A 14,799-nucleotide genomic window follows, 5' to 3' on the forward strand; every position below is an offset into this window, starting at 1 on the left:
AAAAAAAAAAGAAGAGGGCATCAGATCTCATTACGGGTGGTTATGAGCCACCATGTAGTTGCAGTGATTAGAGCTCAGGACCTTAGAAAGACAGTCAGTATTCTTAACGGCTGAGCCATCTCTCTAGCCCTAAATGTAATTTTTAGTGTGATTATATATGGGGGTTTGGTGGTGGTGGTGGTGGTGTGGAATAGAGTCTCTATATATTTCAACTGTCCTGGAACTCACTTTGAAGACCAGGCTGGCCTCAAACCCCCAGATACCTTCCTGCCTCTGTCTCTGCCTCCAGAGTGCTAAAATTAAAGGTATACACCACAGCACCTGTGCGATAGTGTTTGGTTTTTTAAGACAGGGTTTCTCTGTATAGCCCTGGCTGGTCTGGAACTCAACTCTATAGACCAAGCTGGCCTCGAACTTCGAAATCCGCCTGCATCTGCCTCCCAAGTACTAGGACTAAAGACATGCACCACCACTGCCGAGCAGACACTAGTTCTTTTGGAGTTTCCATTTGTTTGTCTTTTGTGGGTTTTCAATTTTTGTTTTGTTTTGTTTTCTTTTAAGATGTCCTTTTTCAATTGAAGCTGTATGTTTTAATTTAGAGTATCTGGTGAGTCCCTATCCCCTAATGTTGTAATATCATCTGTTTTGTGTGTAAAGGATTACAAGGCAGGGGGATACTATAAATATTTGTAAATATGCTTGAAATGCAGAGCTACGTTATATTATTTGGAATGGATTGGTAGCAGGCATAAATAACCAAGTTAAAGAAATCATTTTTCAGCCGGGCGTGGTGGCGCACGCCTTTAATCCCAGCACTTGGGAGGCAGAGGCAGGCGGATTTCTGAGTTCGAGACCAGCCTGGTCTACAGAGTGAGTTCCAGGACAGTCAGGACTACACAGAGAAACCCTGTCTGGAAAAACCAAAAGGAAAAAGAAAGAAAAATTGATTTTCTCTAGCATACTTCTTTTTGTGTTTTTTTCAAGATAGGGTTTCCTGGATGTCTTGGAACTTTCTCTGTAGACCAGGCTATCCTAGAACTCAAAGATCTGCCTGTCCCTGCCTCCTGAGTGCTGGGATTAAAGGAGTGCACCAGCACCACTGCTTTTCAGTGGGAATCAAAGCCACAGCAACACACATAATAGGCAAACACTCTTCTGCTGAACTTTTCATCCATATTATAGTCTCAAATCCCTAAACTGTTTTACCGTTTAGTTGTGTTAATGAAAATATTTTTACTGTGTTCTTTCTCCACCCAACTTTGATTTCAGATGATAGCATCTTCCAGAATCCTATGGTGCAAGAAGCTATACGAATGGGATTTAGCTTCAAGGACATTAAGAAAACAATGGAAGAAAAAATCCAAACATCTGGGAGCAGCTATCTATCTCTTGAAGTTCTGATTGCAGATCTTGTGAGTGCTCAGAAAGATAATACGCAAGATGAGTCAAGTCAAACTTCATTGCAGAAAGGTATGCGTTGTTTTTATAAGAAAAATCACCTTGTAGCCCATCAATTTCCTTTATAATATCCCCATAAGATAAACACTTTTACTCTTTGAACTTAGTATTATGGTTCTATTATTTCAATGAGCAACCAAAAATACAGCAGATAAGCTACTTCTAGACAGTTTTTCTTTTTTCCTTTTTTCTTTTTATGGGTGGGGTGGGGGGTTGGAGATAGCTCTGTGTGTATGCCTGGCTTTCCTGGTACTGGCTGTGTATACCAGGCTGGATCTCAGACTTCAAGAGATCCACTTGCTTCTATTCCACAAATGCTGGGATTGAAGGCATGAGCCCCCACATCCAGCCTGAAGGCTATTTCTTTTCTTTCTTTTTTTTTAAGATTTATTTATTTTGCTGGGCGTGGTGGCGCACGCCTTTAATCCCAGCACTTGGGAGGCAGAGGCAGGCGGATTTCTGAGTTCGAGGCCAGCCTGGTCTACAGAGTGANCCAGCACTTGGGAGGCAGAGGCAGGCGGATTTCTGAGTTCGAGGCCAGCCTGGTCTACAGAGTGAGTTCCAGGACAGCCAGGGCTATACAGAGAACCCTGTCTCGAGAAACCAAAAAAAAAAAAAAAAAAAAAAAGATTTATTTATTTTATGTATGAGTACACTGTAGCTGTACAGATGGTTGTGAGCCTTCTTGTGGTTGCTGGGAACTGAATTTTTATGACCTCTGCTCCCTCTGGTCAACCCTGCTCACTCAGATCGGCCCTGCTTGCTCTGGTCAATTATTATGTGTAAAGTACACTGTAACTGACTTCAGTCACTGAAGTCAGATGCACCAGAAGATCTCATTACAGGTGGTTGCTGGGATTTGAACTCAGGACCTTCAGAAGAGCATTGACTGCTCTTACCCACTGAGCCATGTTGCCAGCCCTGAAGGCTTAAGAAGAGATTAGAACAATCCTTTTGTCTTTTTCATACCCAGAGAGCTTAAATATGGCAGTACCTCTCTCTGACTCAAAACTCCTCAGCAGCTCTCAGAACCCTCAGAATCAAGTCTCAGTTCATCCATGGTTTGTCACATCTTTAAGGGTTAACTCTTGCCGACCTTCTGTGCCTGGCCTGGTTTTCTTCATATTCATTTACCAGTTCTTACTTACGCGCTTATAAGCCATGCTCTGTCTCTTGCAGCATGCTTCAGTCATTTCTTTCACCTTCGTTTAATATCATTGTCACTGTAGCATATCATAATTTTCTGTTTACTTGTGTTCCCAATTTGTCTGTGAATATTGGGTGCCTAAAGTGTATGTATGTATTATTATATACCAAATGCCCAAGTAAGTGTTCAGTAAGTGCTTGTTAAGTAAGAAGATTAAACTATTGCGTTCCAAACATGCTTTGGAAATAATGTTCCCTCCATGACATAAATGCCATAAAAAGGAGTGATGGCAGCCATGGTGGCACACACCTTTAATCTCAGGATTTAGGAGGCAGAGACAGGCCACGGCTAAATAATGAGACCTGGAATTTTTGTTTTGTTTGTTTTGTTTTTAAAAGGAGATACACAGTTAATAGGGAAATGCATTGTGTTCCCATAATGGGGTACATCTAGTGAAATAGTTCCCATGTAGTCCTAGAAGTTAGTAGAAGAACCTAGCAGAGCTACTGCAGTTGATCAGTCGGTAAAGGTGCTTACTTCCAAGCCTGAAGATCTAACTTGAGAACTGTAGACCTGGGAACTGTATGGTAGAAAAAGAGAACCAACTCCTGAAAGTTGACCTCTTCACTTTGTCACATGTGCCACAGTGTATGCACTCACACAAATATAAATAAATGTAATAAATTATTTTTTAGAAGGAAAGAAAACTTGTTTTTAAAAATGCCACAAGAGGTAGGTACATGGCACAATGAATGGTATACAGTATCCTGAACGTTCAGGATCCTGACACCCCCCCCCCACACACACACACACAAACATTGCAAAGGGGGGGAAAACCTTCAATTAATTCTCACTTGAAGCCAGATTTATAAACCATTAGTATACAGTGATTACAAATATAGTTAAAATATGTAATTTATTTGGAGTAATGCCCAGCATATAATATTTATGTTCTATTACTGTTGATTGTTGTTGCTGTTATCATATATGACTACAAATCATGGTTTTGTGGCATATTTGTTAGCATTTCACAAAATCTGTTTTGGCAAAGGTACAGTTATGCAGCTACTTCAGTATCCTCTAATTACACCCAAATGTTTTTGTTTGGATACCCTGCCAACATCTTAAATATACTTGAAACTGTAAAGCCTTTACCTCCTTTTCTATTTCCAATAGTTCTCACCGCCTCCTTGACACACTGACAAACCCAACTTTAGTTCCTCTTTCTCTCTTCAGCCCTCACATCTAAGCACTAAATCCTACCTGTCCCACTGTAGAAGCAGCCTTCAAATAGACCCCTTCCTGGAATTACCCATGCCTTTCAGTATGTTTGTACATTTCCCTCATCTTTGCTTTTTTCTGCCTGTACTTAAATGTTGCTGTACCACTGCAGTCCTCCTTATCACCATGCCTTCCCCTGCCACCCAGACAGAACTTGTTCATCTTGCCCCAGGGCACTTTGTATGTAACTCGATTATAGTGTGTTCCACTTCGTATTTACCCTCTTTGGCTGTATCTCACAGCCTCTACCACTAGCATACAAGCTTCTTAAGAATTTGTGCTATGAGTGAGTCATTTTCGTGTCTCCCAGGACTTGAGTGCCTGGCACACAGGAGGGATTCAGTGTTTCAACGAATTTAAACAACAAAACCAAAAATTAGTATATGTTGTTTTTCTCTTTATACAGACATTAGTACTGAAGAGCAGCTAAGGCGCCTACAAGAGGAGAAGCTTTGCAAAATCTGTATGGATAGAAATATTGCTGTCGTTTTTGTTCCTTGTGGACATCTGGTCACTTGTAAACAGTGTGCTGAAGCAGTTGACAAATGTCCCATGTGCTACACCGTCATTACGTTCAAGCAAAAAATTTTTATGTCTTAGTCCGGCACCACAGTAGGCATGTTATGTTCTTCTTACTCTAATTGAATGTGTGATGTGAGCGAACTTTAAGTAATCAGCATTGCATTCCATTAGCATCTGCTGTTTCCAAATGGAGACAAATGTTAACAGCACTGTTTCCGTCTAAACGTTCAAGTTCTGGATCTTTCAGGTTATCAGCTGTATCATTTAGCCAGTGTTTTACTCGATTGAAACCTTAGACAAAGAAGCATTTTATAACTTTTCACATGTATATTAGTAGTACACTAACTTGATTTCTATATGTAAGTGAATTCATCACCTGCATTTTTCATGCCTTTTGCATAAGTTTAACAAATGGAGTGTTCTGTATAAACATGGAGATTTGATTTAATCTGCCCAATCACTTTAATTTGCTTATTGTAAACAGGGAAAAAACTGTTCCACACTGTTGGGAGAATATTGTTTTAGATGCTTGTTTCTGTGTTTTAGGATTCTGCCCATTTACTTGGAATTTATTGGAATTATAAATGTACTTATTTGTATTTTTAAGTGTTCACCATCTTCTAAAAGATTTTTTTTTTCCTAAAAGATATTTAATGGTAGACTACCATCTAACCAGCATGTACTGACATGGAAAGGCAAAACAGATATAGTTAAGTGTAAAATACAAATGGCAAAACACTGTATCTGGTTGGAGCCAAATCAGCGTGTGTGTATTTTGTATCTGTACAGAACAAAAAGGTTTGGAAATATAAGTATCACACTCTTAAATGTATTTTTTCTTCAGGGGGTGGGGGGTGGGTCTTAGAGGGGCTTATAGAGCCCTTCACTTTTTTTTTTTCATTTTTTCTGTTTAAAGGTTTTATAAGTATATATTACTTTTATAATCAGAGTTCTTAGTAAATATTTTGCTGATTTAAAGGCTTAGGCATGTTCAAACGTCTGCAAAACTACTTATCGCTCAGTTTTAGTTTTTCTAATCCAGGAAGGCAGGCCAGTTAACGTTTCTGGTGCCAGTGTGAAATGTAAATGTTTTTGTTTTACCTGCTTTGTGGATGAAAAGTATTTCTGAGTGGTAGTTTTCTGACAGGTAGATCATGTCTTCTTATCTTGTTTCAAAATAAATATTTCTGATTTTGTAAAATGAAATATAAAATATGTCTCAGATCTTCCAATTAATTAGTAAGGATTCATCCTTAATCCTTGCTAGTTTAAGCCTGCCTAAGTCACTTTACTAAAAGATCTTTGTTAACCCAGTATTTTAACCATCTGTCTGCTTATGTAGGTAAATGTAGATGCGTGTTGTATATGGCTTGTAGTTTTAGTGTTGGCTTTCCATGTTGAGATTCTCAATGTCATTTTGTGTCCTAAAAGTTTCATGTAGTTTCTGATGTTAGGATGATTAAGATGTATATAGTACAAAATGTTCAGTCTTTGATTGTTTTATGTTTGTTTGTTTTCATGACTAGTAATGGTAGTGGATACTTTAAAAATATTTTCTGAAGATCCTTAAAACCTTGGAAATTGTAACATACTGAAAAGAGTGGTTTGAATATTTTTAACAACTTGTATAAGTCAATATGAATACAATCAAAAGCTAAAATGCTTCATAGAACACGGATTTACCTTAAGTAATTATCATGTAGCCCTCTTGTAAAGACTGCTCTATTTTACTACAGAGAACAGTTTGGGAGTGAAACTGTTACAAGTTAGACTTTTTGTTGTATTTTCTAAGAGAAAGAGTATTGTTAGGTTCTCCTAACCTCTGTTGACTACTATGGTAAGTGATGTTATTTTAATTGCAAATTTAAATACAAACTAACCAAATTAACTAACTGTCTCCCCCTCCCCCTCCTCTCTTTTTCCTGAAAATCCTTAGTTCTATATAGTGTCTTCTGCTTAGGTTTAGTTATATAATCACTAGGTTACACTTGATCTAAGTTGACTAAGATTTCAATTTCATTTATATTTCAAGCATTCTGCCAGGGAATAAACATGTTAGTTTTAAAAATTGTTTCCAAGGTACTTCAGGTACAAGTCATATAGGTAGTTTGTTTAATCTAGTTGTTAGCCTAGAACTTAAGGACTGAATGTTTTCAAATAAGGTTTTTCTTGTTCTCAGAGCCTCAGTTCATTAAAACTCTTTTAAAACCCGGGTGCTGAGAGTTAAGCAAGACCTCTTTTCTTGTCTTCATGAGTTGCGAAATTGAATTCATGGAGCTGATGTGGCTAACAAGTTTATTTTAGGAATTGTTTAGAAAATGCTGTTGCTTTGGGTTCTTCAAATCACAGCACTCCAGCTCTAATCAAATTATTGGAGACTTAGCAGAGTTGGTCTGAAATCACACTAAAAAATGCACTGGATCCTTTCCAGTATGGTTGTGTAAAAAATGGTCACTTGGAAGGTCACAATATAACCAGATCTGAGTCACCACCCCTGAGAGAGTTTTCAGTGTCTGTGTGCTGATGTTCTTTTTCTGTATAAAGTTCACTCTAGAATTTTGAAGTAACCACCCATTTTACTACATATTAGTCATGTGAATTTTGAAGTTATTTTGTTAATAGTTACTTTCATTTGTTATGTACTGTGTTGATCACATGTGTGTGAGTGTTTAGCGTTTATTATTATCTTTCCTCCTAGACTTTTGCCTCTTCCTGTAGTTAGGGGTAGAGGTGAGTGGGGTGGAGTAAGTGAATACAATGTGATTTCCGCTGTGGTAGGATAGTTTGTTGTCTTGTTATTTACAGTGTGTTTTTATCTGTTTTTATTTTAGTAAGTAAGATTTATATTTTGAGCTCTCTGAATGGAAACTGCCACTCCAACATAAACTGCATGCATTGTTCCCGTTAGACCTAAATCTTCTTGTACTTCTGAGTACCTACATACAGAATAAAGGAAAGGGAAGGATGAAGTAGACTGTCTGTCACTGCTATTAGAGAAGCAAGAAAATGGAGAGAGAAATATTTGACATTTTACTCAAATCTTCTCTCTCTTTTTAATCTTCTCTTTTTAAAAAGGTAGCCATCAGTGAAGGAAAGAACTAGTCAAATAGGCTTGACAACCTGAATTCAGATCCCCAAAACCGGCATAAAAGCTCAGTGTGGCCAGGTAATGGTAGCACACTCCTTTAATCCCAGCATTTGGGAGGCAGAGGTAGACAGATATCTGGGTTTGAAGCCAGCCGGATCTACAGAGCGAGTTCCAGGCCAGGGAACCCCGTTTCACAAAACAAAACAAAAACAAAAAGCTGAGCACACTAGCCCAAGTACCTGTAATCCCAGAATGCCTATGTGATACAGGAAGTAGATAGGAGGATGTCCAGAAGCTCATGGTCAACTAATGGCTTATGTATTAATGAAGAGGCATTATGGTAAACAAGGTGGGAATGTGAGGGCCCACCAACATCCACAAGTTACCTGCTGCCTCCACACATGTACCATGGCAGGTATCCACTTACACCCAGACCCAGACACATACGCAAAAGAGAAAAACATAAGAGTATCAACACAAGAACATCTTATATACTCTTAAATGTTAACTCTCATCCTAAAACTTTTAGAATCCTCCATGGGTTTGTCTTGATGGAAGATCTTAGACTAAAAAAGCTTAAAAGAGGGCCTGGAAAAATAACTCAGTTGAGAGTACTTGCTGCTTTTTCAGAGGACTTAGGTTCAGTTCCCAGCACCCACATGGACAAGGACATGTAACTCCAGCTCTGGTGCCCTCTTCTGGCCTTCAGGGGTGCATGCATGTGTGTACACATACACAGTCGTACATGCCTACACATAAAACTAATATTTAAAGCTTAAATGAAACTCTTTTTTTTAAAAAGATTTATTCATTATACACTGTAGCTGTCTTCAGACACTCCAGAAGAGGGGATCAGATCTTGTTATGGATGGTTGTGAGCCACCATGTGGTTGCTGGGATTTGAACTCTGCACCTTTGGAAGAGCAATTGGGTGTTCTTACCCACTGAGCCATCTCACCAGCTCTTAAATGAAACTCTTGGTTTTTTCGAGACAGGGTTTCTCTGTGTAACCCTGGCTGTCCTGGAACTCACTCTGTAGACCAGGCTGACCTTGAACTCAAATCCACCTGCCTCTGCCTCCTGAGTGCTGGGATTAAAGGTGTGCGCCACCACGCCAGGCTCTTAAATGAAACTCTTTATGTTAACTTTTACTCACTATTATTTGTTTCTCTGGATGCTTCTTGTAACAAAGCTATAAATTGTAATAAATAGTTCAATCCTTTAAAAATATTTAAATTACTTTTTCAAAAATTAGAGAAAGTTCTTACTAAATTCAGTCATTTTTTCCAATACAGTCAACTTATTCCCATCTTAATATTTTAGTTTGGCTCTGAAATATTTAGTGCAATGTAGATTTCTTCCTTATATAATAAAATCACCGACTATCAGAGCTAGAAATGACCTTAGAAAGTCGCTTATTCACACTACCACCACCACCTTCATTTTATTGTTGAGGCAACTACTCAAAGGAGAGGTGATTGGCTTGAAGCTGTATAGCTGATAGATTCCTTACTCTGGGACATAGTTTGGGGTTGAAANCCCTCAGCATACCAGCCACTTTTCCTGGAAGACTCGGGTGGTTTTCAGCTCTTCATTCTATTACACTCTTTTCACTGCACAGTGGTAAGTGGTGCTTTGTAGTTTCTACAGTAGGACAATTGCTGATACTTTCAAATTAATATGACAGTAATGCTTGAGTGGTAAAGTTCTCTTTTGGAGGCTGAAGTTTGCAGATGTGAGTACAGCTGTTTGGCATTTACTATGTGCTTATATGTATTATTAATGAGCATTTACGATTACTCTGTAAGTATATTTTATCACTGTCTATACTTACCAACAGATTTGCATTTTGATGTAATAATGGCTTTAGTGTAATTTCTGTTTTTGCATTTTTGTTATACTTTAACTGAAAAAAATGACCAATTCTTTTGTCATGTGTTGTACTATATTTGTGAATATAATTTTATGACTCATTTATGGAAACTCCTTTATGGAATTGCTTTTTGCTATATAATCTGGCATTTGTTGTAGATTAAAGCTTATTTTTCTGTGAATAAGACTTATTCAATAAAGCACTATTCTTTAAAATGTTATCTTTTTTGTATTTGGTTTTATTTGTTTTGTTGAGATAGGATCTCATGTATCAACCCAGGCTACTGGCCTTAAATTCAGTATGGATGAGGGTGGCCTTGAACTTCTGATCCTCTTTCCTCTACCTCCTTAGTGCTGTGATTACCTGGTATATGAAGCATTGAGAATCAAACCCTAGACTTCATATATGCTAGGTTCTACCAATGTAGATTGAACTTGGGTCAGCAGGCTTGATAGCAGGTACCATTACCCTCTGGACCACACACAGGCACATACCCCATTCTGCTATATACTGCACATATCAGCCAGGTGGTAGTAGTCCACGCCTTTAATCCCAGTACTCAGGAGGCAGAAGCAGGCAGATCTCTGAATTCTAAGATAGCCGGGGTTACATAGAGAAACCTGTTGCCACCCTGTTCAAAAAGAAATAATGAATCTTTCAAAAGATATATTAAATTTGGGCTAAAAGTGTGGTTCAGTGGCAGAGTACTGGCTGCTGACAACAGTGGCATATGTGAGAACCTAGATTTAACCCCCAACACCAGGGGGAAAATGAATAGTTGACACCACTCTCAGAGTAGCCTGTTTGTGTTCAAAGATCATACAGCCACTTTGTAAAAACAAAGTGCCAGCAAGCAAGGAATACTGAGTCTATGAAGCACTGCCCCATTGAGGCAGGCAGCAAGGGGATTTTTATGAGTTAGGGTACATACTGGCCAGAGTTTCAAAATATGAGAGCAGCCTGGTATGATACAGGCTCCCTTGGACAGAAATTTACAATCAGTTTCAAGTGACTGTTGCCCTGTCCCTTTTAATAATCCACAATACAGGTCCTTAAATGAATTATATTCCAGCCCTGGATGATGGCACATGCCTGTAAATCCAGCTTGTGGAAGGGAAAGACAAGAGTTCAAGGTCAACTGAGAATACATGAGACCCTGTTTTCAAAAAGAAAAACTGACTTCAGGCTATCTGTTTCAGGCCTGGTTAATCTTTGACTGTATAATCACTGTCAAAATCATTGTCATTATCAAAAAACAAACAAGCCTTTTTACAACACATCCACAATATATTTAAAATAGGGTCTTAATCTCTAGTTCCAGCTGGATTGAAACTTGGCTGATCCTAGGCATGAACCACTATTCCCAGCTCCCTTTCAGAACATGCTTTCCTCCTTAGAGTATACACGTGAGCTTTTCAGTGATACCAGAATGATCCCCAATGCTCACTGACCTTAAACTACCCTGATCAAAGGCTGGCAGTTCAGCAGGGAAAAGGTACCAGCAAGCCGGATGGCGAGTTTGAGTCTCAGAACCCTCAAGGCAGAGGAGAAACGACTCCTGCCTATTTAACTCTGACTTCCACGTGCACACTAGAGCACATATGTGTGCCTGTACAAGAATACTGCACACACAAATAGGATTTTAAAAAACTACCCTTTAATCAAGCAACGAAGGTTAAAGATTTGAAAGCTGAGCTGTAAGTGCTGGTTGGGTTGATGACAGCAACCGGATGGGACTGTGCAGAATGGATCTGCACTTCTACAGAGCCAACACTACTGCGAAATGTGAGCCGTTAATTTGGAAGGAAAGAATTTCAGAGTTGGAAGGAGTTGGCCTTTGTAATTCATAATAATTACGAGTTCTGATTATTTTTCAGTTCGGAAATTTTTAAAGTGTGACACAAAAGAAGATAGAGGACGCAGTCTTTAGATGATGAGAGTATCTATTTGAATCTATACATGTCTATCTATATTGTAACCAAAATAACAGTCTCAATAGGTATAAGGCTAGGTGACAGTTTATTTAGTATTTTCAGTTTTACTTTGTATGAGATCCCCAAAACAATATAATGGATCATAATTAATGAGAATAGCGAAGAAGATATTTTGCATGGGCCTATACTTGTTAACTTTAATCTTCTGTTCAATATTGGAGGAATACTGGCTTCAAATAATAAAGAATAAGAACCCAGGAGAATTAGATTTTCATTATTGTTTTTCCCCAGAAGAATTTAAATAGAAGAAAACCTAGGATATAATTAAATAGGATACTGTGTATTGAAACAGGTCTCTTTCAAAACCTAATTTCCAGTGTAGCTCAAGTTGGCCTGCTCTTATTGCAGACACACATGCACCATAATGTCTGGCTTTCAAAGTCTTAATTATTTCAATAGCATTAATTTGCTGTCAACATGTATATTTAGATAGGGTCTTAGAGTTTCCCAGGATGAAACCTAGAGAGTCACTTATACTAGGGAAGTTCTGTATCACTGTGTTATATTCCTAACCCCACAAATATGTGTTCAACGTGGAAAATTACCGATATACATTTTAAAATAAACTTTCATTGTATATTCATTTCTGTGTGTACACGAGCACCTGCTGTTTCTTTAGCTTTATTCCATTACAAGGTACTAGGGGTTTCTTTTTCATTCCCCTAGCTTATTATATAAAGAGATTTGCATTCTTGACTAAGGCATCAAAAATGTATTTTCTCATTAAACACTGGAATTTATTTTGCCAGAAATTAGGCTCTGCTTCTGGCAAATCAGTAATGATTGTCCTGAGGCGGGGGTGGGGGGAGAGAGAGAGAAGAAGAGAGAGAGAGAGAGAGAGAGAGAGAGAGAGAGAGAGAGAGAGAGAGAAGACACAGAAGTGTTTTTTGTGAACACCAACTGATGTTCAGAAGAACTGCTATTAAAACAACAGACTCTGCACCCCCTCCATAAAGTTAACCTTTTTTCTTTTAAAGTTAATCTTCTGAAGTAGGGAAATAATTTCTAAAATTATTTTTCATTGAATATTCAAACATGGACCATGGCTCTTTCTTTGTAAAAAATTAACAAATGTTTACGTTAATCATTAAGAGAATGTTCTAACAGATCTGGAAAAACCTGTTTTTCTTTCAACATTTTATTTGATTATTAAGATGAATATACTCTACTGTACTTCTTAGCTTTCTGTTACAAACTTTTTAAATGTTACATTTTATGTCAGCTGTAAGAATGGAAAAAGCAAGTGCTAACAATAGTTCTAAACCAATACTTTTCACTAAATGAAATAAACATAACAAAAAATAATTCACGAGGGTAGTCATTCCTGTTTCTCCTTCCCTATGGGATTATGAAGAGCATGTGACAAAATGAACATGAATGATATTTAAAAGGACTAACCCCTCTGTGAGCCTGAAGAATCATTCATCTAATGAGAGTGTGTGAACTAATTACAGGTTAGTTTCACACAAAATGAAACAGTTGAGGACCAGTGTCTGATTAATCAGGGATGTAGGATGATGAAATGCATTTATGGCCATTTTCATAGCTCTCAAAATGCTTTCCATCTATTTTCTCATTCCTTTCCACTCTACATCATCAAGTGTGCTTAAATCAGAAGAATATGTGTAATGGCTCGGGGAGTTGCAGAAATTGTTGCTATGTAAAATCAGAAAAATTATGTTCTTAAACCATGCCATTCAATTGACCTTCAGATAGGGAGGTGGGGATGTAGTTTAGTGGTAGAGCACTTTGTGTAGTCCTGAGTTCAGTCCCCAACATTACAACAAGAACAACAAACCAGTAGTGACCCTCACATAAAAATTTGGAGACAGATCAGTTTTCTTTTCTTTCTTTTTTCTTTTTTTTCTTTTTTGATTAATTTATTTATTATATGTAAGTACACTGTAGTTGTCTTCAGACACCCCAGAAGAGGGCATCAGATCTCATTATGGATGGTTGTAAGCCATCATGTGGTTGCTGGGATTTGAACTCATGACCGTTGTGAGAGCAGTTGATGCTCTTAACCACTGAGCCATCTCTCCAGCCCCACAGATCAGTTTTCTAACATGTGACTATAAAAGCATGTAAAACATATTTAGGCATGATAATTTATGTTCTCAAGGGGTTTCTTGGCACATCACTAAGATGAATTTTCTTTTTTTTTTTTTTTTTGTATTTAAAAAAGAAAACCTTTATTGATAATTTAGGATTGCAACAGAGCATTCCACAAAACCAAAGAAAGCTGTAGCACATGGGTAAGATGAATTTTCAAATTCACTTTACCCACTTCATGCTTAACTTCCCTCTCAAAGGAACTGGCCCTTGTAATTCTGAAAATACTGAAAAAGCCACAGTGAAGTTAAGTGAATTACCCAAATTCCTGCAGGTAAGTAGAGCCAAGTCACAAGAGCCTTTGTTTCTATTACACTTCTTTCATGTGTGTGTATGTGTATCCATTCTTTTGCTACTTGTGGCTTCTTCCACCCCACCAATCCCCAAACACTGGGTAGAAGAGAAAACATAGTGGGGAAAGGTAGCATCATTATCCATAGACTCCTTCCTGCTGATTAGGGGTCTTGAGTTCCTTGGGGCATGTTTAATCTTCACTATCAGGATACCAAATTTCTTCTTGTTGTTTCACCTTTGCATGTGACTATCAAACCATGACTAACAACAACCAACCCTGCCTCTCAGGGACCTAGCATTTATACTCTCTGAAAAGTCCCCAAAATTCCAAAATGTCACACAATCACAGAAACTATCTGCAGCTGGCAAAATCGCGCCCCTGCTAGAGCATGAGACAAATCATAGTCAGCTGCTGTGGACAGTCTGAAGCAGCCCCATATCCCACACCTGGGATTAAAATGAAAACACATTCCCATAATTTTTCTGTGTTTTTCAAAGAAACCAAAATTTTCACTACATGTATGGATGTGGGTATGCATGCCACAGAATATATGCAGAGGTGAGAGGACAACTTGTGGGAGTTGATTCTCTACTTTGACCCAGTGGGATCCAGGGATGGTCCTCAGATGGTCAAACTTGGCTGTAAGTGCCTTTACCCACTGAGCCATCTCGACCACCAAGAACCCTTACTTCTACTCTTTAACACCATGTCATTGTGTCTCTTATTCATTATATCTGTGCCATGTATATAATTTTCAGCTGAGGAACCCTAGACATAGAGGTTATATGACTCACCAAAATCATATGGTGAATCACCAGTCAAGCTGTTCTTATAGGCAGTAGAGCTGTTTCTAGCTAACTTTAGGCATTAGCTACACTGGCTGCCTTGCTGTCTGATATGTATGCTTCCAAATCCAGGCTCTTGGATTGTTTTGTTGTTGTTTTGTTTTAGTTTTTTGTAGGGTTTTTGTTGTTGTTGTTGTTTTGGTTTGTTGGCATGGCTTATGTAGGTCAGGCTGATTCTTCCCCC

General features: G+C 38.3%; 1 protein-coding gene across 5 annotated transcripts in view; it reads left to right on the plus strand.

Moving 5' to 3' along the window:
- Positions 1-6,820, plus strand: part of Xiap (X-linked inhibitor of apoptosis) — a 49,156-nt gene extending 42,336 nt beyond the window's left edge. For all 5 annotated transcript variants that reach the window (XM_029534181.1, XM_029534178.1, XM_029534177.1 and 2 more), the window contains 2 exons: positions 1,270-1,470; positions 4,293-6,820. In XM_029534181.1, the coding sequence (XP_029390041.1) occupies positions 1,270-1,470; positions 4,293-4,486 (395 nt within the window). In that variant the 3' untranslated portion in view covers positions 4,487-6,820. The remainder of the gene's footprint in view (positions 1-1,269; positions 1,471-4,292) is intronic.
- The last annotated feature ends 7,979 nt before the right edge of the window (positions 6,821-14,799 follow it).

Source organism: Mus pahari, chromosome X, assembly GCF_900095145.1.
Source record: "Mus pahari chromosome X, PAHARI_EIJ_v1.1, whole genome shotgun sequence".
In the NCBI taxonomy this organism is placed as follows: Eukaryota; Metazoa; Chordata; class Mammalia; order Rodentia; family Muridae; genus Mus; species Mus pahari.